The sequence below is a fragment of the Leishmania donovani genome, chromosome 34 (assembly GCF_000227135.1).
Source record: "Leishmania donovani BPK282A1 complete genome, chromosome 34".
NCBI lineage: Eukaryota > Euglenozoa > Kinetoplastea > Trypanosomatida > Trypanosomatidae > Leishmania > Leishmania donovani.
The window spans coordinates 894,613-917,838 of NC_018261.1; the positions used below are offsets into that span (position 1 = coordinate 894,613).

General features: G+C 58.6%; 8 protein-coding genes and 1 pseudogene across 9 annotated transcripts, besides 1 other annotated feature; all 9 read right to left on the bottom strand.

Moving 5' to 3' along the window:
• Window positions 1–753: 753 nt before the first annotated feature.
• On the bottom strand, window positions 754–2,379 carry LDBPK_342040 (hypothetical protein, conserved; the record flags this gene model as incomplete). Its single annotated transcript, XM_003864315.1, has 1 exon — window positions 754–2,379. One exon carries the CDS (start codon window positions 2,377–2,379, stop codon window positions 754–756), a length of 1,626 nt encoding a protein of 541 aa, XP_003864363.1.
• Window positions 2,380–4,146: 1,767 nt separating this feature from the next.
• Window positions 4,147–6,399, bottom strand: LDBPK_342050 (hypothetical protein, conserved; the record flags this gene model as incomplete). Its single annotated transcript, XM_003864316.1, has 1 exon — window positions 4,147–6,399. The coding sequence occupies one exon, from the start codon at window positions 6,397–6,399 to the stop codon at window positions 4,147–4,149; it is 2,253 nt and encodes a 750-aa protein (XP_003864364.1).
• A 1,947-nt stretch (window positions 6,400–8,346) lies between these two features.
• LDBPK_342060 (G-actin binding protein, putative) lies at window positions 8,347–9,342 on the bottom strand (the record flags this gene model as incomplete). The annotated part of the gene is made up of 1 exon (XM_003864317.1): window positions 8,347–9,342. One exon carries the CDS (start codon window positions 9,340–9,342, stop codon window positions 8,347–8,349), a length of 996 nt encoding a protein of 331 aa, XP_003864365.1.
• Window positions 9,343–10,203: 861 nt separating this feature from the next.
• On the bottom strand, window positions 10,204–12,111 carry LDBPK_342070 (annotated as a pseudogene; the record flags this gene model as incomplete). Its single annotated transcript has 1 exon — window positions 10,204–12,111.
• Window positions 10,204–12,111: a sequence feature (contains an internal stop codon; hypothetical protein, conserved).
• Window positions 12,112–13,165: 1,054 nt separating this feature from the next.
• On the bottom strand, window positions 13,166–13,417 carry LDBPK_342080 (hypothetical protein, conserved; the record flags this gene model as incomplete). The annotated part of the gene is made up of 1 exon (XM_003864319.1): window positions 13,166–13,417. One exon carries the CDS (start codon window positions 13,415–13,417, stop codon window positions 13,166–13,168), a length of 252 nt encoding a protein of 83 aa, XP_003864367.1.
• A 1,077-nt stretch (window positions 13,418–14,494) lies between these two features.
• Window positions 14,495–14,893, bottom strand: LDBPK_342090 (hypothetical protein, conserved; the record flags this gene model as incomplete). Its single annotated transcript, XM_003864320.1, has 1 exon — window positions 14,495–14,893. One exon carries the CDS (start codon window positions 14,891–14,893, stop codon window positions 14,495–14,497), a length of 399 nt encoding a protein of 132 aa, XP_003864368.1.
• Window positions 14,894–15,841: 948 nt separating this feature from the next.
• LDBPK_342100 (clathrin coat assembly protein AP17, putative) lies at window positions 15,842–16,273 on the bottom strand (the record flags this gene model as incomplete). The annotated part of the gene is made up of 1 exon (XM_003864321.1): window positions 15,842–16,273. One exon carries the CDS (start codon window positions 16,271–16,273, stop codon window positions 15,842–15,844), a length of 432 nt encoding a protein of 143 aa, XP_003864369.1.
• A 1,246-nt stretch (window positions 16,274–17,519) lies between these two features.
• On the bottom strand, window positions 17,520–20,192 carry LDBPK_342110 (asparaginyl-tRNA synthetase, putative; the record flags this gene model as incomplete). Its single annotated transcript, XM_003864322.1, has 1 exon — window positions 17,520–20,192. The coding sequence occupies one exon, from the start codon at window positions 20,190–20,192 to the stop codon at window positions 17,520–17,522; it is 2,673 nt and encodes an 890-aa protein (XP_003864370.1).
• A 1,141-nt stretch (window positions 20,193–21,333) lies between these two features.
• On the bottom strand, window positions 21,334–21,954 carry LDBPK_342120 (hypothetical protein, unknown function; the record flags this gene model as incomplete). The annotated part of the gene is made up of 1 exon (XM_003864323.1): window positions 21,334–21,954. The coding sequence occupies one exon, from the start codon at window positions 21,952–21,954 to the stop codon at window positions 21,334–21,336; it is 621 nt and encodes a 206-aa protein (XP_003864371.1).
• Between the last annotated feature and the right edge of the window lie 1,272 nt (window positions 21,955–23,226).

Consider the following 23,226-nt stretch of genomic DNA (forward strand, 5'->3'; position numbering starts at 1 on the left):
CACGCTTTTGCAGAGTGCGGGGATGAGGACAGAGGAAAAAAAAAGATAGAAGCACCACAGCAAAACAACAACAAAAAAAAATGAAGCAACATGCAAAAGGTGAATCATGAACACATAGATGTGCGTGTGTGTGTGTGTGTGTTTGTGCACGATGGAGTCATCTGAGCCACACAAAATTCACCCCACAGGGAAAAACGGAAGCCAGGTGAGGAAGCCACCGATCGAGTTGATGCCCCAATCCGCCGAAACGGGCGCACGCATACAGACACACACACACACACACACACACACACAGGGAAAGAAAACTGCATCGATGCTCCCATGGCATACGTGCGTCTGCAGCCGGAGACGGCGGCCCTCTACGCGGGGAAGGGGTCGACGGAAGCATGTAACGCCTATAAGAAGAAGGCCCGAATCCCCCTCCCCACCCCCACCAGACCCCGCACGCGCACGACAAACGGCCATCGAGCATAAACATGCGCAAGCAGCACTATCGCTGATTTTTTTATGGTACCGAGAAAGCGAGACGGAAGGGCGAGACCGCTGAGGCCAAGAGGTCGAAGAAGATCGAAACAAGTCCACATCGTCACTGTATCGTCAAAGACAAAACAAGAAGTTGCAACTCGTAATCGCTTCCCTGCTTCACCGATCCCTGCCCTATCCTTCCTTTATGGCACACGCTTTTGGTCAGCGGCTTGTTTCTTTTTTGTGGACGTCACGCGGTAAGGGGGTTGCCTCTCTCGTTTCTCTCCCCTACCGCTGTTGTTGTTGGGACTGTTGCTGTTGCATCTGCTGCTGCAGCATGGCCATTATACTTTGCATTGTGAGCTCCATCTGGTCATTCGAGGCCGTCGTTGCTGCGCCAGGGCTTGCCTGACCAGTCGAGGGGCTACTAGCCTGCTGCTGCTGCTGCTGCGCGGCCAGCATCTGCAGCATCATCGTTAACATCTGCGCCTGCGTGTCGGTGGTAGACGAGACACTGCCTGCAGCAGGTGCTGCTGCAGGGGGCGGTGACACCACGGCTTTCGGGGTGGCGCTAGGTGGGTCATTGCCCCCAAGGCTTGCTACGGTAGCTGCCCTAGCCGGAGGCGCTGCACTGGCTCGCTGTTGCATATACTTGCGCTGAAGCTTAATGGCGTCGCGTTGCTCCCGCGGGTCGCTCATCGAGTATTCCTTGAGCGGCTGGAGCAGACGTGGGAGGTCTACGTCGATGGTGCTCTTGAGCAACTTGATCCACCCGCGCTTCTCCAGCTTCTCGATGTCAGGGAAGTCCTTCGAGTCGACCCTGGTCAGGAAGGCGCGCACATCCGCGCATGTGGGAAAACTGTTCTCGCTGGTGTGGTAGCGCGAAGCCAGGTCCTTTACGATGGTCTCGTACTCCTCATAGAAGCGCTCTTTCGCCTTGTTTTTGCCAAAGACAGCCGGTAAGCGGGTTCGGTAGCTGGCGCAGATGAGCGCGAACAGCAGCACGTCACTCGCGCGTCGCATCATGGACGTGACGCGGCGATCGAGCGACTGCAGCGGGATCGTGACGATTAGCTCGTACAGCAAATCCTCTTTCTCCTTCTCAAAGAGCGCGTGGTCGGTGCCGTCGTGGTACGGTTTATCCCAGAAGCTGGACACGTACAGCCGCGGAGGCTCCGTTGAGTGGACCAAGTTCGACAAGTTCCAGTACAAGGAGCCGTACACTCGCATCAGCTCTTGTGCCCTCACTGAGTCGGCCTTGTTCATAACGATGCGTATCTTGCTCTCCTCGTGGAGGAGCGCCTTGCTGAACACTTGCCGTAGTTCTGGCCCGGCGTCCAGTTTTGTCGGGTCAAACAAGAAGAAGACGAGGTCGCTCTTTTCAACAAACCATCGGCACACCTCGATGTAGTCGTATCGGCGGGAGTGCATATCGCCAGAAGCTTCAAGGATGCCAGGAGTGTCGATGAACGAGACGCAGCGCAGTATTGGGTGAGGTACCACCACACCGGCGAAGAACTCCGCAAACGCGTCGCCGAACTGCGAGAGACCGCGGTAGGGCAGTCGGCTGTCTGCCATGAGCACACGACCTGGGATCTGCTGGAACTGCTCGCCATACATGACGACGGTGAACTTGTCAGTAACGGGCTGCGGTCCTGTCATGAGATAATCGCCCTGCAGCAGGTAGTTGAGGAAGGAAGACTTGCCGGATGAGAAAGGCCCGAGAAACGTCACGAACGGCATTTTCTGCTTGATCGACTCAGCGAACCACGTGGGACGGAACACATTGTAGTTGTAGGAGGCCTCTACCGGCTCGATGCGGCTGGTGTAGAAATAACTCAGTTGCAGCAACGTCGACTCAAGATGGCGATCCCAAGCTTCCTTCTTCTTGAGCGCCTCCTGCATCTCGCTCATCTCATCGGGCGACAGCCAAGTCCGACTCAATACCTTTGCTCGCCTATCCGTTTGTACCGCTGTTCCTTTCACCCGCCTTGCAAGCAGGCAGTGAAGTCCGCGTACACGTGCGCAGGCAGACAGATGTGCGAAAGCGGCGCCAATGATGAGCACCAGCTTCACACCGCCCGTCACGCAAGAGAACAAGCAAAACAAAGAAAAAAACAGGAGGAAGGGAGAAGAAGGTGAGGGTCCGGCCAGCCGCATACACGACAGTGCATGAGAGGGAGAGCTGCTGGTGTCGTCTTTTGGGGGGCTATTAAGTTTTTCTTTGAAAACGTGTTGTTCTTCCTTTTGTTGTGTGGAGAGTGAAGGGAGGGGGCGGTGCAGTGTACCACGCATCCGTTTCTCTGCCGTGCAGCACGAGGTCACACTCCGCTCAGCCCCCCAGCTCCCTCCCCCTACAAATGGTCCTGTGTCACACGCCCCCCCCCCATTGCGATGGGGCCAGGCAACGCTAGACGCGCGCGCGCCAGCGATGCACCGACTCAGCCTTGCGAGCACGGCTCCTCTGCCTCGAACTCTGCCTACCCAACCCCGCTCGGCAGGTGGCCTCACAGCCGCTCCCCATCATGCAGGCTGCCATCCCCTGGCGCATCCCCATCAGGGTAGCCCAGGCGCCCTTCATCCCTATGTGCAGCGTGAGGGTCGGGTAAAGCACGCTCAAACCGCGCCAACACCCTGCCGAATCATATGAAAGGCGTAGACTTGTTCACTGGCGCCGGTCGCCCCGAGGCCACACCGTCCAGGACTTGAATGCCAACCTCACGGTGGCACTAAATCGCTCTGGCCGCTCCATGCGCCGTAGGCACCTGGCCGTGGCGCCCCCAGAGAGGGTTCGGCATTTGGCGCGGAGAGGGCGGAGGGGCTGCTTGGCTCCCCCCTCCCCATAGTGTGGCGGTACTGGGCCCTGAGATAGCCCGCAGCGAGAGGAGTGTCCACCTCGTCATCGGGGCGTCGGAGAGGTGAAAACGAAAGCGCGCAGAACGAGCATGCTAAGACAGAAAAAGCACAGCAAAGAAAAGAACGACGATACGGCGGTGCGTGCGCGAAGGTGCAACACCGACACGCGCGCACACACACTCTCTGCCCTTTGCTGAGTTGCTTCTGCGCCGCCGCAGGGATCATGGGAGCGCGGAAAACACAGGAACAGAGAGAGTAGGATAATCGGGAGCGAGAGCGAGAAGCGTCGACGACACGACGCTCCTGACAGCGCCTGTGTCACAGCTAAAATAAAAAGATGCCCACACGAAACCTTCAGGCGCACACGACCAGAGGGCCGCGACACTTTCGTGCTCCGTTGCGCAAGCGCTTCCGCATCACTGCGTCGACACCGTCAAGACGCGTGAGGCGCGTCGGAGAAGCAGCCACAGGGGGTGAGCGCGGGAGCGCGCCAACGAGGCTGCCTTTACCCCGTGTCGCTGCCTCACCAGAAGACTTTTGCAGTCCTCCCACGTGCAACAGCAGAAGCAAGGAGAGCGATATAAAAATGCGCAAATAAGATTTGCACGCAACCCAGCGAGCACCACTACCCGAGCGCACGCACGCGCAGTTGCGGCATCGCCGCTCGTGCAACAATATCCACAGCGCAGTCCAACGCGTTCACGGATTGCAGCGCTGTTGTGCCGTCAAGTACGTGCTCATCATCAGATGGCTATGAAGACCGTTGTAAACTATCCGCGTAAAGTGTTTTGGTCCGCGACGCAGAGTAACAGACGCTTGCAGGTCCTAGAGGATTTCGGCCAGGTCCCCAAAGGCGTACTGGATCAGCGACTCTAGAGTCATCTCCGGTTGACGATGCAGTCCTGCCTCGACACCGCTGCCGCTGGGTCTCATTGCATCGATAGCAGGAGATGAAGCGGGTGCGGAGGTAGCACTCAAGCTCGCTGGCGAGAAGCGCGCATCTTTCTCGCTGCTGAAGGAGGCGTCGTCGTCTTCCGTGGCCGTCGCCGAGGCTGGCCGGCGCAGCAGACCACGCACACCGCCTCCCTCTTGGTAAAGGGTGGTCGAGGAAGCTACTTCAGAGACGCCGCGGTGCAAATCGCCCCCGCCGCGACTGGACCCCCTCACCAAGCTCGGCTGTTCCGGGATAAAGTACTCTTCTGCCAGCGGAAGAAAGGCACGAATCGCCAGTGGCGTATTGAAGGTGATGCACGGGCCGCGGAATGCGCCCGCAGGGGAAGTTGGCGAGAACAAGAAAGACGATGACGTGACAGACACGATGGAGTTGTCACCGCGAAGCGGGGAGGCCGCGTTCGGCCGAACAGATGAGGCGGCGCACGACACCTCCTGATGCTGCAACTGATTCTCCTGCTCTTGCTGGGCTGATTGGCTGGCGTAGAGTACTCCCACCGCGCGAGGGCACATGTGAGTGCCAGCCGTGGCAGCAGCTGTGCTACCAATCCCTTGTTGCATCCATGTCGCCGTGCCTTGCCACCGACGGGCACGGCGCGTGCCAGCCGTGTCAAGAAGCTCTCGCGTCACACCGTTGCGCAGCTGACGCAGGACCTCCATCGAAACCGCCTGAGACGCGAAAAACGCCGCCGACGTCGACGAGGCCCCCGTCGCCAGAGCGGAGAGGCCGCCGGCCCCCACGTAGCTCGGCAGTCGCGCGCCTTCCAAAACCGCTACGGAGAACATGTCCGCATCCCACGCGTACGCCAGCTCCAGCGCGTCCTCCACCACCGCCTGCGCGGCCGCAGCCAGTGTAGCGTCCTGCGCGGGGTTCCACAAGAGAACGACGTTGGCACCCCACAGTCGAGTCGTGAACAGAACCCGTAGAACAGGGTGGTTTGCCAAGGGTTGAAAGCGGTCACGGCAGCTGTGCCCAGCTCCCAGCAGCAGCTCCGGCGCCTTGCAGCTCTGCATCACATCCATCGCGGCGGACTCGGAGCCGATGAAGAGCAGCACAGAGTGGCGGGTGTGTGCGAGGCGGAGAAGGTGCTCCTCTGCCGCACTCGAAACAGACGATGCGATGGCGCCAAGCTGAGTGCCGCTGCAGCACCCGAGACAGCGCGACAGTGCCGAGACGGGTGAGATATCCAGAATGATGGGTTGAAGGGCTGAATCCTGCGATCGTTTCGATGGGGACCGCGTCCAAGACGCCGCGGCAGCCGCGGACGCATCGCTGACTTCATTACTCAGCTTGATGGTGCGCACGGGCACCAGACGGACGGGCGAGAACGGAGCGACGGCGGTGTTGCAACGGCGCGGGTTCGAGGAAGCGACTTTGCGCACCTCGGCGAATCGACTGACGTCGACCTCGGCACGATAGGGGCTGCCGCCGGCACCTGCGCCGTCGCCTCCGTTTGCCCAGCCAAGCGACTGCTGTTTGCGATTGGCAGCCGCGACGGCATCCGGAGCCGAAGTTGTGAGAAACCGCCAAAACGTCTCTTGCAGCTCCGCCTCCAGTCGCTGCTCCGCCTCTGCACAGCGGCGCTCAGCAGCATCCAGCTCCTGCTGCTGCTGAAGAACCACTCGCTCTGTGACGGCAGAGTCCACAATCATATCCGTCGCTGCATGATTGTCCGTCACCTCAAGCAAGGAGTCTAGCTGGTGCTGGTGGCGTGCGCGGAGCGCGTTCACCATCACCGCGTTCGACTCTACGAGCGCGGCAAATTGCGCATTGAACTGCAGAAAGAGGTGAGCCGCGGCGCGCAGAAGCTCCACGTTCCGACTCACAAGTGTGAGCAGCCACAAGAGCGACGAGGATGACAGCGTAGCGGGCACATCGGCGGGTGTGCCGCCCGCGCTGTCCGGTCCTGAGGTCGTTGGACTGACTTGGTCACTGCTGTCTTGCTCGCTGGCAGTGAAGATGGGGCATGCATCAGTGAGGTGATAGCGAAACGGTGATGCCTCAGAAGTGAAGGCGCACGTGCTTTGACCGACGCCGGCGCGAGCTTGCGCAGACGCCTTCGTTGAGCAGGCTAGTTGGGCAGAAGGGACAAGGTAGGTGTCCCACGACGCCACCAGTGCCACCATCGGGTCCACCTCGGCAGGCGCCTCCATCCGAAGCGCTGAGGAACGGCAAAGCTAAAAGAGAGGGAGCTGATACAACGCTCGTGGAGCAGCGGCTGTGTGCCGGCACAGCAGAGCGGGTGTATATTGAATTTGCCGCCCGTCCTTCCTCTGCTTCTGTGCGCGTGCACGACGCCAAAAAGGAGGAGGGAGAGGCAGACAGACAGACAGACACACAGAGAGAGAGATCGAGTCGGCTTTCGCGGTGGCAAAGAGACGGCGGTCTATGCGGCGAAGACAAGCATGGGCGTGAGACAGAGGAAGAGTCGAGGTCGTGCAGATCAGCTAGTGGACCAAAAAGAGAGGGTGAGGGCGGAGAAAGAAGAGAAGCTAGACAAGGAAGCAGGAAGGCGAATCTAGCTCCGGGACTGTCGTTGATCCGATGGCCATGGCGTGAAAGCCGGCCGATGTGTTTCCTTTTTCCCTGTCCTTCTTTTTCGCTTCGCTCATTCCCCTCCGTGAGAACGAAGCTAAAATGGAAAAAAAAAAGAAAACAGCCCTGCAGCATAGCGCTCCATCTTCGCACGTCTCCTCCTCCAAAGGGCAATGGCAAAGGTCGGCAGCGCACAACCTCTCGTCTCTCTCAGGCAAATCCGCACTTGAGGAAAGCGCACCGGCGAAATGCTGGCTTGTGACCACTTCTCTCCTCCCGTACGCGCTCCCGATGCTTCGACTCCACGCAGCAGACGGCGTGCATTGTGGATGAGCAGATAAAATGAGAAGCCCGAGGTGCGTCACGCGCAACGCAGCACCCAACTTCCATGACCGTCTCGCCATCTCAAACCTCTGTTAGCCGACTCACGCACTTGCCTTGAGGCGACAACAACGACACAGCAAATAAGCTCTCCCAACAGGAAGAAGAGAGCAGAGAACGCATGTGTGCGTGTGCGTGTGTGTGTGGTGGGAGGGGGGGGGGGCAGAGCTTGATGTCTCTGCCCGAAGTCGCCCCTTTCACACTGGGTATGTGCACGTGGGCATTTGCCTCTCACCATCTCTAGGGGACGCTACACATAAGTGCGCCATTCTCTCGGCATGATGGAGAGCGCTGGAGCGAATGCCGTGGAGGGGAGAGCAACGGGAGAGAGTGGAGAGGAAAAAGAAACAAGAGCACCGCTGTCTCAGAAAAGGAGGCAGAGGTGCCAAGCATGCGCCGTCGCCGTATGCCTGTGTTCTCCTCTTGTTCATGCGTCTTGGGCGAGAGACAACAAGGTCCAGAGGTGCTGAGAGGAGGGGAGATATACGTATGCAGTGTGCCCACACGATTCACCGACATGACCGAGAGCAAACAAAAAAAAAGAAAAAAAAAACATGACTCGTCCGTCCGCGAACCAGCGACTGCTGAGGCTGCTGCACTGCCAGTCGGAGAGGTCCCAGGACGGACACGGCGACGGCGAAGGAGGCGGAACGAAGCGCCACGGGGTGCTCTGAGGACTCGCACAACGAACGAAGAGGGAAAAGGGAATAGCGAAGGGAAGAGCACAATGGACTCATCAGAACTAGGGCTGAGAGGATACCAAGGACAGTGAAGCGTGAGAGAGTGGAATCAACAGCGAAAAAAGAAAAACACACAACCAACAGCAGTAACGGAAAAGGGGGAAAAATAAGCAAGACACGTATCAACACCAACAGCACCAGTAAAAGGCACAGCGGCGCACACTCAACAAAGGAGCAAGAACCAGCAATCCTCTTCGACGGCTCGTCACACGCAAAACAACAACCAGAAAGCTCAAAAAGAAAGACGAAAGAGGAGGCGAAAACGGAGGACGGTGTCACTGCACGGAGAGGAAGCACTATGATGAGATACAGATATATATATATATAACAAGAGGAGGTGGACGCGCCAATCGGGAGAGCAGAGATGGACGGCGCACCCCGGGAGCTTTTGATGTGCAGCAGAAGCAGTCGCCCGAGTCAAATGAGCATGCGGTGGCCCTTCGGTGCCCACGAGGTCGGGGGACATGACGGCGATTGATCCTGAGTCTTGCGTGCGCCAGCGGGCGGGAACGGCTCGAAGGCGCTGCGCACGTCCTCCGCAAGCGTCGCCGGGGTGTCCGTCTCCACCTTGTGCGCAAGCTGGATCTTGTGGCGCAAGGCCTGCTCACGGAAGGCGGCGGCCGAGGATGCGTACTGAATCTTGATTTTGGGGCTGCAGGTAGGCGGGCACACGTACACCATGACAGCTTCCGCGAGATGTGTCTTAGGCGAAGGGTAGCGCAGCAGCACGAAGCGGGGGTCGGCGTCCGTCAGTATGGACTTCACCTGATCGAGGTTACCATTCAGCTGCGCCACAGTCTTGTCCAGCTGAAGCTGTTCTGCTGCGATCTTGAACGTGGCCACCTCCACCGCGCCGCCTGCAAGCTGCGACAGCACGTCGTCAGCTTCCGTGGTTATTTGGACGGCCACGCCGGGGAGCACCACCGGCTGCGGTGCCACCTCCATTCGCGCAATCGCGGCGTGATGCCGTTCACTCTCGGTCATCAAGGCCTCCCTCACTTTCTTAGACTCGGCCTCGAACAGCGTCGGCAGCAGCTCGCTAACGGAGGAGATCTGAACTGTACGCTTCTGCGCATGTGGCGTCGCCTCCACCACACGCGACAATCCAGTGGAGTAGAGCATACGATTCTTCGCGCTTGTGGCGTCGCTCACGTAAATGACGACATACTGCGTACTCGGCGCGGTGCGCACCACAATGTAAGCCGCGGTTGCGCCCTTCGCATCCAGAAGCTTACGCGTCGCGTTCAGGTCATACTCGAATCCGCCATCGCTGGAGCACACTGGCGGCGCCAGCAACTTGAGCACCTCCTTTTCAATGATGATGGGCACGGCCACCGTGGCAGTGTTGGGCTTGCCCGATTCCTCCAGCGCCGCCTGGACATCCGCTGCGATGCAAAAGTCGATATGTAGCATGGCGGTGTGTACGTGTGCTGTGATTACAACGAAGTAAAGAGAGTCGGTGAGGAAAGCCTCGATGCTTAGGCCAAAGACAAAAAAAAACTAAAACTGAACGGGGGCAGGTAGGGGAGGTGACGGTCGAGAAGCCAAAGGCGTAAAGGATTCAGCGCTCAGATGGCAATATCCCACGAGCACAAGAATGAAGGGCTGGTACTGCGCACGCGGTAAAAGGTTCACCACCGAAAGAGTGCGAGAAAGCGCAGCAAGGTCGACGAGGGCGTCGGAGTCGGGGAGAGAAGAGAACCATCGAGAAGAGAGGAGATGGTTGCATGCGTGTTTTTTTTTTGGCGCGCTCCTCGTCGCGCATTGCTGCGGAATCCACGATGCAACAGGGGCGGCGAGAAGGATGCCGCCTTCATCGTGTGTGCTGGTGTGTGCGTGTGTGCCAGCGCCGCTTCCAGGGATGGAGAGGAGCCGGAGAAAACAAGACACAGACAGAGCGGGCAAGACGCGACGGCTTGAACGGTGGTGGACGCGTCGCCCCCACTGCTGACGTTGCCGTTTATTTCCGGTCTGCTTTTTTTTTCGCTGAAGAGCCCCTCAGATAGAATGCACTGCGCTTGACTCCCCTTCCTGCGCCGATGTAGTGCATAGCGTACAGCACAGAGAAGAGACAGCTGGACCTGCCTTGTCCGTCAAAGAAAGAGAACATGCTGGGGTACACGGGCGTCTGCGCACGGTATGCCACCAGAGCGTCGCTGACATCGCAAGTGCGTGAGACTCTCGCACGCGTCCCTTCTGTGTTTTCCACGGTCTAGCTCGCCGCGCTCGGTGATGAGTTCTCTTTGTTCCTTTCCTTCCACAGACGCCTTCGCGTTACAAGAGTCCCTCCGCACGAGCCACGTCAACGAGCTGCTGCCGCACTGTTGTGATGACATCGCTGAAGGCGTGTGTCGGACCGTACTTCTGCACACAGCTGTCCACCATCCGCTCCAGCGTGCGGCAGAGGGAGCGGTAGGCCTCTCGCTTCGACTTGTGTGCAAAGACGGGGCTCAAAATCCAGTAACGCACACTCGTGAAATCGACGTTCACAAGGTCGAATGTTGGTACAGCGAACCAGCCCTTCGCATCGACAGCCTGCAACTTTGTGATGACGCGAAGAGCCATCCTTTGCACCTCCGCCAAACCACTGGCAGCAATGGCGTGCTGGCGCATCAAGCCACACGCGTCCGCCCTCAACGTCGACGCATCGAGAACATCCGCAGACTGCTCGCGAGCGCCAAGCTTCGCCAGAAACGCTGCTGACCACTTTTGCAGAGAGAGACGCCAGGCGGCCCACAGCCCGCATACGTCACGGAGGGCGGCACCGTTACCGGCCCGGGACTGCTTTGACGTGGCCTGCGCATGCATCGCGTACTGGTAGAACAGCACCTGCATCTCGAAGAAGAGGCGGCGGAGGCCGATGCAGCCGTACTGGCGGTTCCACGCCCGCACGAGAATATCTTTGAACTCGAGAGTCTCCGCGTCGAGCACGGGCCGGCACGGTCCGGCCGCACTTGCCGAACCACTCGACGCCGCCGCCGCGAGTTTCTCGAGCGCGGCGAGCCGGCTGATCGGAGACGCCGCCGCTACCCCGAGGAGGTTCCACACGTCCGCGTGGCAGAGGTCAAACAAGCTCCGCAAAGCCAGCGACGTCGTCGCACCGCCGAGCTGCTCGAGAAGCTGCGAGATGGCGGCGTCGGCCCCCGAGAGTGGTGAAATGCCGAGTAGAGTCCGCTCAAGGACGGAGGACGACGACGATGTGATTGCCCCGGCATTCCGCAGCTCTGTGCCTCCACAGTTTAAGGGAGCATTGCTATCACACACAAACTGAGTGGGCCATTGCTCCGCGTGGAGCACGGACGGCAGCTCCCGCAACATTCTCGCCACATACTCCAAGGACGGCGCCAGAGGCATGTCCACCGTGCCCACACCGTTGACGCTGAAGTCTGCAAAGCTGCCGAGCAGCATCTGCACGAGAGTACACTCCAGCGCATTCAAGCTACCCTCGATGCACGCTACTGTCGCATCCGCATCAGACCGCAGTTGCTGCCGTATGGACTCGGGAACCGCATCTGCCTGCGCCGCTGCCTCGGCTCGCAGCGCCGCATCCTCGAGCTCGAGTTCGAGTGCTTGGAAGCGGCAGTACAGCTCCAGTGTCGTCACACGCGCAGTCGCCGCAGGAGCTTCGGTGGATAAGGGTAGTGCACCGCCTGCCGCCGCGGTCGCGTCGGCACCCGTATTCGATGGAGACGCCGCGCGCAGATAATACCCGGAGCTGTCTAGTTGGACAACCCGACAGAGGAGCGACATGGCCTGGCGGAGAGCGGCAAAGCACCATCGATGCTGAGGGGCCAATGCAGCGCGAGACGGTTCCGCGTGGTTGGCGAAGAGCTGCGCCGGCGTGGAGTGCATCTCCGAATGGCGAGAGAGCCACATTGAGGCAGGTCTGGGTTGGTTGCCATACTCCATGAAGCGGCAGAGGGCCACACGCTCCGCCGGCAACAGTGGTGTTGCAGGGCTGGTGGCAGTGGGGCTCTGTGCTGCGCCTTTCGCCCCCGCCGGGCTCCGCGAGCGCTTCCGGGTTGCGGTTGAGGTTGTCGCTGAGTGTGATGGAAGAGGAAAATGAATGAATGGCTTGCCCTCCCCGCCGCGTGCGGGGTCCTCCGGAAACACTTGCTGCATCACTCCTGCTACGGTATGCGATGGATGCGCGGCGACAAAAGAAGAAGTTTATTTATCCATGAAGAGCGTGAAGAAATAAAAGAGAAGGTATAGGGAGCACCCTCAGCTCCGCCCCCGGTTGGGGACAGAGCATCACGCGAGCACTCCAGCGCGCACGATCGCCTAAAGCGGAGGCGTACGGCCCTCGGCGCTTTTTGGTCTCAGTGGATCAAGAGCCGCAAAGCTCGAGGCCACAGCCCGCCTGCGTCATCGCACTCTTGTGCCCTCCGCACAGGGGGCACAAAATCGTGGACACGTCGGTGAAGCGAGAGAGTTCCCAGTATAAGGCATGCGTACTCGTGTGTACCTGAGCCTTCCCACCTCGCGGCGTGCATAACAGAGCACTATTGCCTCGCCCCCGCTGTCTCGCTTTTGCGGGAAGGATGAGCGAGCACTTGGATTGTTCAACGTATGCGTGTGTTATCGACCCCTCCGCGTAAGCATTGCAAGCCACTCATGACACCTTCCATTCGGCAAACGGGCCTAGCAGAGACACCCGCCATGAAGAGCCAACACGCATCCGTCCGCGTGAATACCATGGCTTTGCTACTTCATTCTTTCGTTCGGTGGATGCGAGTGCGGGCATGCGCATTCCCGTCATCCTCTTTTCTTTTGCTGCGGAAGGAAACAGTAAGTCGAGCGGAGCTTTCACGAGCTGTAGAAGGCGCCACCTGGTGCGCCGAATGGTGCAGCAGTTAAACAAAACTCACACGCACACACACACACAGACACAGGCAAAGTGCCTCTCCGGTTGGTTTGTGTGCTCTGCCGCAAGAGGGTAACATGAGAACGGGGAACCCAACAAACAAAACGATGGGATCGAGGAACTTCAACCCACGCCTGAACAGCTCGCATCTGCTTTTACACGCACCCTACACCTGTTTCTGAGAAACCCCTGCCCACACCGTGGTGCTTGGCACGCCACAGCGCATACGGTGAGGCGCTACATACACAAGAAGCACCCTGTCCACCCATCCACCGCATACACAGCCAAGGCAGCCGCGCGCCACGGCATACGCGCCGAGGAGCAGACGAAAGAGTTGCGTTGCTTACGAGCTGAACGGATCGACGCCCTTTACGGCTTGATTTGACGGCAGTCCTCACGTCGGCACCACTCCCCTTGCTTCTTGGGCTCTGCGCAGAGAGGGCAAAAGTACCACTCCTCCAGCTTGAGGTAGCGCTCCTTGAAGTGAAGGCCGTACGTCTTGCGACGAAGCTGCATGGGGTTCTTCTTGCGCTTTGGCGTGCCGCCCTTGCTGCCGAGAAGCACCGGCGTCGCCTGGCCGAGGAGGGCGCTGTAGCAGCGCAGTGTTGTTCGCTGAAGCATGCGCACGAACGCCGATATGACGACTGCTAGAGAACAACAACAGCAACACGCACACACACGCACACACACAAAAAAAAAATTGAGGAGAACCCTGGACTACAGCCAGAAGGGCGGAGGAAGGTGAATGGCTGCAGTCAACGGATGCGCCCTTCAAGCAACAGACAGACCTGCAACTGCAGGAGTGTGGGCATGCGTGCACAAGTGTGATGCAACGGTGTACAAGTGGTGGGGAAAGAACGTCAACGTTGGAGGTGGGGAGTGGGGTTTGTGCAAGAAAAAGAAGCGCTGTCACACCAGCAGTGTCGCCACTACACCAAGTCCTCGACATTATGCTGACAGGCAGAGAGAGAGACGTGCAAACAAGCTCGAGGCGATTGCGCTTCTCTCGCAGTGGAAAGAGTGCAGCAGAGTACACTCCTCTAAGAGAGGTACGATGACGGGCTCACGGGCTCACCCTCCGCAGTTTCTTCCACGATCTCAGAAACCACCTTTGCCCTATCACCGAGGAAGCGGGATGAGATCGACTGGCGGGAATTCCTTGAGGGTCGATGTGCTCTTCACGGTCACGTGCTGTCCTCTGTGGTTTCATTGTTATTGTTGCAGCCTGCACAAGCGCACTGCGGCCGTTTCGCTTGCGCGGATGTGGTTGTGGCTGTGGTTGTTGCTTTTTCGTTCGCTGCTGAAACGAGTCGTTACCAGCTTTACCCTTACCGCGGCCCCGTGCAACACGAGCAATAAAGAGCCCCCCCCCCAAAAAAAAAAAAAAACACGCGCACGTACCCACACCCACGCACAATCGCACATTCGCACCGAGTCTCCGCGCGCACAAGAGAGGGGAGAGCAGAAAAGCCACTGCAGCGCAGCTGTTTTGCGATAGCACAGCAGGAATATTTGGCAGTCCCTGGAATGATGCAAGACGCAACGGGAAAACGTTTTTATGGCGCATGTGCCCCACCCATCGCCACCAACAAGGCTAAAGCTCTGCAGAGCCCCCAAACCGCGAAGAAACAGTGAAGGCAAGGATAGCGTCAAGCAGCCACGCGGCCAGCACACGCGCATGCCGGACAAGCAGCACATTCACTCCTTCTTCTTCTGCACGAGCGGCTTGCACTCCTCCTTCAGCTCATCCCTCTTGCACGCCACAGTGCCGCGATGATTGAAGTGAATGAAGCCTACGCCGGAGTTCATTTGATTGTCATAGCGGAGGTACTTGGTGACGTCGCACAGCCGCGCATCCTGCATCTTGTGACGGTGCGCGAAGCCGGCAATGCCCAGCAACGTACCAGCGAGTACTTCTAACGTGATGGGCACCATCATCGCCGTGATGGACACGTTGTGGCCGCCAAAGCTGATCGCAGGGATGTGGCCGTGACTGTGGTGGGACGCCTGCAGCTGCTCACGGATAGAGTAGGCCATATACAGTGCATGCGCCAGGAGGAGCACGCCTGCGTAAAACAGGTAGTCGAGCACCGCCATATTCTTTTTTTTTTATCTCCTCGTGCGGGTTTGATGAGGATGGATCGATATGCGGTGCCCTTTCCGTGCCTGTGCGGCGGCGCGTGTAAGTGCGTGGGGCGTGAGTGAGCAGGTGTTGGTCGACTTGTTTCGTTGTTCTTCGGTGTCGGCAACGAACTCCTTGCTCAGCTACAGACAGCAGCGTGGGTAAGACTCCCGCACGCGGTACACTTGTATTTGCGGCTCGATGGTGAGACTTCAACGGCGAAGTGGGCAGCAAAGGAAAAAAAAAGACGCCGGGCAACGCGTACAAAACAGGACAGGGACGAGAGAGAGAGAGACCAAGAAGAGGGGCGAGGAAAAGTGAGAAGAGCTACGCCAGGTTCCATGGAGGTCGAATAGAAGGAAGAAAGCCCAGGCCTAAGACCAACCCGGCACATGGCCACCGGACGTCATCACCGCTGAGAGGTGCGCCACTTCGCTGACTGCTGCAGGCCCCCCCCCCTGCACCTTCTGCTTTTCATCCAGAGAGACCGGAGAGTTGCGCGCACCAGCGCGAGTCTCCATGCAAGAGTATTTTCTTTTTGCGGTGATCGTTTTTACTTTCTTCCGCTGGGAAGCGCAAGTTCAACGAGTACCGTTCCACACAGCTTCACAGCACGCGCACCCATCGAAAGAGGGGAGTGGGCCTCAAGAGCAAAGAACACAGGCCAAAAGAGAACGATAGCGCAGCGCAAGTGCGGCAGGAAGCAAACACCATGTCGAAGGGAAGAAAAAGTGCAGCGGTCACATGCGCGTTGGTGAACCGGTGGTGCTACTGCGGCTTTCTCGCTCTGACACGATTACAGATTCGCCCACGCGCTATGCCGCCGACAGCACAGTCGTGTGAATTTTTCTTTGCACGAACTTGCTGTCCTGGTGTGAAATTTTTTCTGCTTCGCTTCGCACCTCTTCCCTCGGCTTCCTCATCTACTTACTTGAGATCTCGAGCTCCTGTAGCCGGTTCAAAATGACCGGCCGCGAGACCTCCTGGATCTCGCCACCCATAATCATTTCGTCGATGATCATGAAGACCTTGTGGAAGTTGAAGATCAAGTCCAGCTCGCACACATCCTTGAAGAACATATCCAGCACCTCGACAAGTAGGTGGATCAGCTCCACGTACATCAAGTCGTTGTCCTCCTGGTCGATGCCGAGGATGAAGAAGAGTCCGGCGTAGCGGCGGTAGACGAGCTTGATGCTCTCGTAAGACACAAAGTTTGTCGCGCGCGTATCGCGCGTGTTCACAATAACGTGGACCTGACGCTTGATCTGCGCCTGGCCGGCATCGTCGACCGGGATGTAAAACTTGGCCAGTCGGGTCTTGCCCATGCGGTTCTGCAAGAGGATAAAGTGGATCATTGCGCTGGAGGCGAGTACACCTCTGGATGACGTGGCAGCTCTTGTTGTGATGATCTCCGCACGTGCCTATGGTTCTGTTGATTTGTTTGTCCTCGCACCACCACGGCGATTCGCGTGCGAGTAAACCAAAGAAAAAGAGAAAAAGAAATGCGTGGGAGAGGGTCTCGTTTCTCCTCGGTTCCAGCTTTTCCTCTAACGCTGCGCAACTACCAGTTGTTTGCCTTTGGCGTTGCTCTTCTTCTCATGGTTGTGCGCAGGTGTCAACAAGCGACCTGACGCCAGCTGTGGAAGAACACGTGGCGGCGTAAGAAACCCAAGGAAATCGGTAGAAGAGTAGAGGGGGCGCAGAAGGAGCGATGGCTATCGGCGAACAGAGAGAGAGAGAGCAAAAGAAGGTGCATGCGGCTGGTTGCGTCCGCAAGTGCAGCATGTGGGAGTCGGAGGGGGGGGAGGAGGGGCATCCACATACACACAGAAGAATTGCAAAGCGCCTTCCATGGAAGAAGGCAGTGCGGTGCCAAGTCCTCTCATGTAAACACATGGCGCACATCATCTACCGCGCAGTGAGGACGCTCCTTTTTTTTTCTTTTGCCGTATGTACGCTGTCATTTAACACGCTTGCGAGGCTTTCCTAGAAGTGCGCGTGCACCTCGAGTGTGGACGCAGCGTGCACAGAGACTCACCCATCACCTATATGAGTTGCGAGGATTCCAGCAAGATGTCCGTGTTGCGCCATCCCCACGTTCGCGCAAACTAGCTCGTGCGTCAGCTGTGATGCTTATCTGACGTTTCTTTTGGAGCGCCGCGTTATCCCCGTACCCACCCACACACACTGAAGCACAACAAAGAAGAGAATGGGGGAGGGAGGAAATGAACAAGGAAATGAGCGGAGAAAACGATCCGTTGCATAGCCAGACGTCTCGCGTGTTATTGGTGTGTCTCATCTCCACTGCTCATCGACAGTACGGCGGTGAAGGTTTCTTTCGTTTTTTTTAGTGTTTGTGTGTGTGTGTGTGTGCGTGTATGAGAGGAGGAGGTTTCGTGGAAGTCGGCTGTCTCGGTCATTTGCGCCTTGTTTTCCGTTTTTTTTTGTTTGGGGGAGGGGGTCGCACATTGTTCTCTCCACTATTAGCCAGCGCGCATCCGCCGCCTATCGGCCAACGTCTTCTCGCGCAACGCACACTCCATGTCTCTGACGGCCCCACCTCACGCGCGCGTACGCAGCGGTCCTTCTGACCTTTACGCACTACGGCTTGCAGCGGCCCATGTAACGGGGGTACAGGCATGCGTCCTTCACGCTATCGAGGTTCAGCATCCACACCAGCAGACGCTCAACACCGAGGCCAAAGCCGCCGTGCGGGGCACCGCCGTAGCGGCGCTGGTCCGTGTACCAGTAGTACGTGGACGCATCCAGACCCTCGCGCTTGTACGCGTCGAGCAGCTCGTCGTACTTGTACATACGCATCGAGCCACCAAGCACCTCGCCAATGCCGGGCGCCAGGACGTCGACCGACTCCGTCAGCGTCGGGTCATCAGGGTCACGCTGCATGTAAAAAGACTTCATGCTGGCAGGGAAGTGCGTCATAAACACAAACTCGCCCAGCTTGGCCACCATCGCGCGTTCCGGCTGATCAGTGATGTCCTCCCCGAACTCGAAAGGCTTGCCTGTCTCGGTGTTCAAGATGCCGTTCTCGTTGCAGAACTGGATCGCGTCAGCGTAGCGGAGGCGGCGGAAAGGGCGTTTCGGCGTGAACTTGTAGTTGGCGGGGTCGCGCACGTTTCCGTTGGGGTCGATGAGCTGGCTGGGGTTCAGCATGGCAACCAAGTCGCCGACGCGCTCGATGACGGTGCGGATGACGGTGCAGAACATGCCCTCCAGGTGATTCAAAAGATCTTCAAAGGAGCACACGTCGTACTCGGCCTCCAGGTGCGTGAACTCGCTGAGGTGGCGCTTCGTCTTGGACCTCTCCGCGCGGTAGCTCGGCATGCAGCAGTACACGTTGCCCAGCGACGCCGTCACGCTTTCAAGGTAAAGCTGCGACGACTGCGTCAAGTACGCCTTCTCGCCGTAGTACAGGACCTCGAACAGGGTCGAGCCGCCCTCCACCTGCGTCTGCACCAGCGTCGGCGGCGTCACCTCGTAGTACTGGTGCGACCAGAAGTGCTCGCGGAACACGCGCAACAGCTCGTGCCGGACCTTTAGCACAGACGACGCCAGCGTGCCGCGCACCACAACGTGGCGCTGGTCGTACAGTTTGTCAACGGAGCTCTCAGCCGTGATGACCGTCTCAATCGTACCGTCGGAGTCACCAACGACAGCGTACTCGTTCACGTGCAGCTCCATCGGCGGCTGCAGCTCCGACTTCGCTTTCGGCTCGTGACGCAGGGTCCCGCGAATGGCGACGCACGATTCGCGGTGGAAGGGCTCCGTGGAGCCGTCAAAGACGCACTGGATGAAGCCCGTGCCATCGCGCAGCACCACAAAGGACATGCGAGACTGGTGGCGCACGCGGTGGGCCCAACCAACGACGTAGACGCAGGCGCCCTCTTTGTGCGACGGCAGCTCGCCAATTGGGGAGCGCGGTAGCCCCTGCGCAACATCCTTGAAGTTCGAGTTCTGCCGGCACGACTCTACCTCCTTCTTCGGCATAGCAGCGGCTTCCTTCTTCGCGGCTGCCGGCTTCGCCTCCACGATAACGTCCTTGATCAACCCCGGAACCTGCCTCTCCAGCGCCGCGCGCACGTGCTCCACGTCGGCCCAGCGCAGGGCCGCCACACGGCGCATCTGGCCAAGCATCATGTTCGGGTTCTTGTCCCACTTCGTCTTGAGCGCGGCCACGTCTTCAGCGACGAGGGCCGCGGCAACTGCCTTCTCCACGTCCTCCCGCGACACCGTCACCCCGACGCCGCACTCCGCCAGCATGGCCGCCGTGTCCACCACATCACTCCCGGCCGCGTTTACAAACCTGATGGCGGCGTCGACCTTCTGCGTGCTGTCGAGTTTGCCGTCAAGGATGAAGGCGGTCACGGGATCGCGGTGCTCAGGCTTCTTCACCTTTGTCCACACGTTGAACAGCATGACCTTCTGCTCACGAGGAGAAGCTTCATCGATGCTGTGCTGCGCGAAGAAGGCCAGCACATCGGCAACGCGTTCCGGCTTGCTGGACAGGTCTTTGGCGCCCCTGTCGTCAAGGCCAACAACAGCTTTGAGCTGCGCAACGGCAGCGGTGCGCTGCTGCTCGTTCTCCATGGTGCGTTCTGATTCCGCCCGTGGGCCTTTCGAGCCCGATGCCTTAAAGAGTAACACGGAGTGTAGCTGAATAGCTATTGTTCTGCAGGGCGTGTGCAGCGGCAGACGCGGTGATCGGTGGTGATGGTGAGGGGGCAGGGTCCGACGGTGACGCAGCAGGCAGAGCGGCAACGCCAGAGAGAAGAAAGGGCAGCGGGAGAGAGTAGTGCAAGAGGACCAGTGTTGACGAAGAGAAGACGGAAGAGACGAGGCGGCCGTCAGAACTAGCGCTGATGAGGAAGATGCGCAGGTGCCCGTGCGCAAACCTCGATCACGCCACGGCAAGGAGGTCGCCGGTAGTGGTGGCTCTAAAGAGACGGGTACCAGAACTGAGCAACTGAGCTCTGTGAACCCGCGACCGGGTGCAAGAGGCGGTGACGTCGTTGCAAAAGAGGGCGCCTCGTCCACCGCCGGCCGGACACTACTTGCCATCATCGGGGAAGCAAGCGCATGCGGCTTTTCCGTGATCATCGCCAGATTCACCTGTATTGTCGACTGCCAGCCCGGCGCCTCCTTTTCGGCCATCGTCAGCTTCGCCACCACCCACAACGCCCGCCACATGCCCACAGAGAACATCCGCTGTCTCGCAGCGTGGTGCATTCGCAGCCTCGCCAAGGCCTTGGCATGCATTCGTCGCAAGCAGCTTACACGTGCCCGATGTGCCGCAGTCTGAAATGTGTGTCGGTGGGGAAGCGAGGGGAGGGAGATGGGCACTCGTGTGGCTGGAAACGTTTTTGTAGCCTTTTCCCGTGAACCACGTTCTCACCTTCCACCGCGCTCTTCCACTAGAGCGCACACAGGGTGAGAACAGCGCGAAATTAGAACTCAGAAGAAAAAAAAGACAGCTGGAAGGGGTCGACCTCCGTCAGCCGTGCTTGATCCACTTGTTGCGTCGCCCCTCTCCCCGCACCCGTCCCTCGGTGGCAACAACGCGAGAAAGCGAGACGGTTTGCATCACAAGGCAAAAAAAAATGTGTGTGTACACATATATGTACATATATATATATATATATATGTATGTATTGAACAGCAGTGCAGTGGGAAAGAAGTGTCTGCCGGAGAACAGTGCATTAACACAAGCGCGCCCTCACAGCGGATTACGCGGGAGGACGGGGGAAGGGAGCCTTGAGCGCCCCAAAAACATCAACCGTAGGAGCCCACGCACCCTCAAAGGGGCACATGGGAACAGGTCCCTCTGCCTTGACCGATCACGCTTGACAAACCCTTCCGGTGATTCGCGCCTTCGCGTAAAAAGCCGGAAAGAGACTGTCCCCACCCCCCCCACCCCGCGGCATCTTGCAGCAAGCGGCGTTGAACGAAGAAGCAACAGCGTGGGAAGAGGGGGTGGGGTCACCGTGAATACCCGCCTCTCCATTCCTCTTTTCGACACTATCTTTGGTGTCTAGAGCATCTCCACACCCCCATTTGATGACGCTGTACATCAGCCGCTTTTGCGTAGACGCAACACGGAGCCCGCAGATAACGCGCACATCGCCCGACTGCCCACACCTCGGCAAGCGCACACGCGCATGGAAGTGGGAGAGCGAAAAAGGGAAAGACGCGTCGGCAAATTCCAAAGGGAGAAGCGAAACGGAAAGGCGAAAGCGACGCGCAAACAAGTGCACGAATGTCATGGGAGCCGGGCACCAACAACACACATGCATGTACAATGTGCGAGCAAAGGCAAAACCTGCATTTCGCTGCGCTTTCCTATCCTCCTGAAGTCTGGCCTCTCACCAGATTCTTTACGCATAGCAACTCTTCGAGGGGATCATGAGAGCAGCTCCGGCCGGTCGTAGCGTGGGTACGACGTCCAGTCGAGCGCCGTCGTCCCGTTCATCACACGCCTACACGCAGCTTCCAGATGGGCAAGCTCGAGCTCGCGCTGCGCCACCAGGATACTCTGCATTGCCTGGGCCATCTCCTGTCGCTCGCCAAGTTCCCATTCCTGCAAGTCGGCACGGTTCTCCCACTCCCACAGCCTCAGCTGATTCTCTTCGGCATTGACAGTCCCGACTGCCGCAGTGAGGCTGCCATTGAGGGCCTCCGTCGATTGGCCCACAGGCAGCACAGACACCGTTGTTCCTGCCCTGTACCGATAGGTGTACCGCGTAGGACGCGGCTCCGTAGGGCCTGCATTGTTGCTTTTTCGTGCGTCCTCTCGCCACCACTCTACCGCCAACTCGTCAGCACACACGATGCTGAGCTCCGCCCACTCGTTATTCTCCAGCGCACATATTGAGCCGCGCCTGTATCGCTCTTCTCGTAGCAGCGCGCAGCGCTGACCGTACTGACGCTGCTTCTCGGAGCCTTGTGCTGCCAAGCTGGAGCAGGACAGGGTTGTGATTGATGACCCTGCGCGCCCATGGTAAGTGTGGTGGATGTGAGACATGCTTGATGCCCTCCCCCTCCTCCAGCCACCTCGAACATAGTGAAAGAATCGTGCAGCGGAGACCACGCGCTCGGCGAAGCCGCGGTGAAATGCACGCACAAAAGAAGAAAAAAAGGAAGGACGAGAAGGTGAAAGATGAAGGATAAGGCAAGAGAGAGCATGGGTCGCACCAATCGACGGTGACCCAAAGCATCAAGAGACGGACAGCGGCGTATTGGTGTGTGCGCCGGGCCGCCAGCCTTCCGATGATACCGAGAAGAAGAAAAAGAAAGACACGCCGACACTTTCACGCGTCAGAGAAGCCATGCGTCCGGAAACGCACTCGTGTTTCGCATTACTTTCACGTGTTTTGGTGTTGCGCGTCCTTGTTGCGTGTCTGCCCCGCTCTTTGGGCCGTGGCGAGAGGGAGGTGGTGTGTAACGGTCACCCAAAACAAAGCCACAGGCGCGCAGACGCAGCGGGGGGAGGGGTCCAGTAAGTCAGCATCACAAGTAGATAACTGCGCGGGTGCCATCACTAAAGGAAGGGGGGCGATAAGCACAAAATATGCCAGCGTGCAGCAAGACAGAACTAACAACCACGCACACAAGAAAGGCGCAGAGCGACGGGGGGAGGGCAGGGGCAACTGCCTCTACAGAACATAGAGAGAGGAAGAGAAGGAACGGCAACCAGACGAGGGGGCAGGCGCGGACCTCGGGCTCTCAAAGGCCGTTCCCCACCTGCATCGATTCCATCGCAAACCAGAGGCACAGATAGGAGCAAAGAGGGCGAAAGATGAGCCGACAGGCGAAAAAGGGACGAAATCAGACAAGAAACCCGAAAACAACAACAAAAGAAGAGCACGCGAGAAATGAGCTGGCTGGAAGCATCACGACAGCACGCCGACGCGCGATTGCACACACACACACATATACACACAGAAAGGGGGAGCGCGGGAAGCATTACGGCGACAGTGCAAGTGGTTGAGGGAGCGGTGCGCAGCCAGCGCGCTCACAAGGTGTGAGTAAACGAGAAAGAAAAGTAGACATAAACAAGTGCGCGTACTCTCGAGAACAACAGGGGACGTGATACAGGCATAGCGATGAGTCTAAAGGCGGTGGAGAACAGAAGAGAGGGGGCGGCGTCAGTGTACCGACAAGCACACAAAAAAGACACCGTGCACGTGTGTGGGGATGCGATAGACCGCGCGCTGCATTGCTTTCTTTCGACGCGTCCATTCGGCCATACAGCACGAGCCAGGCTCCTCTGGAGCCTCGGCCCGTCACAGGCCCC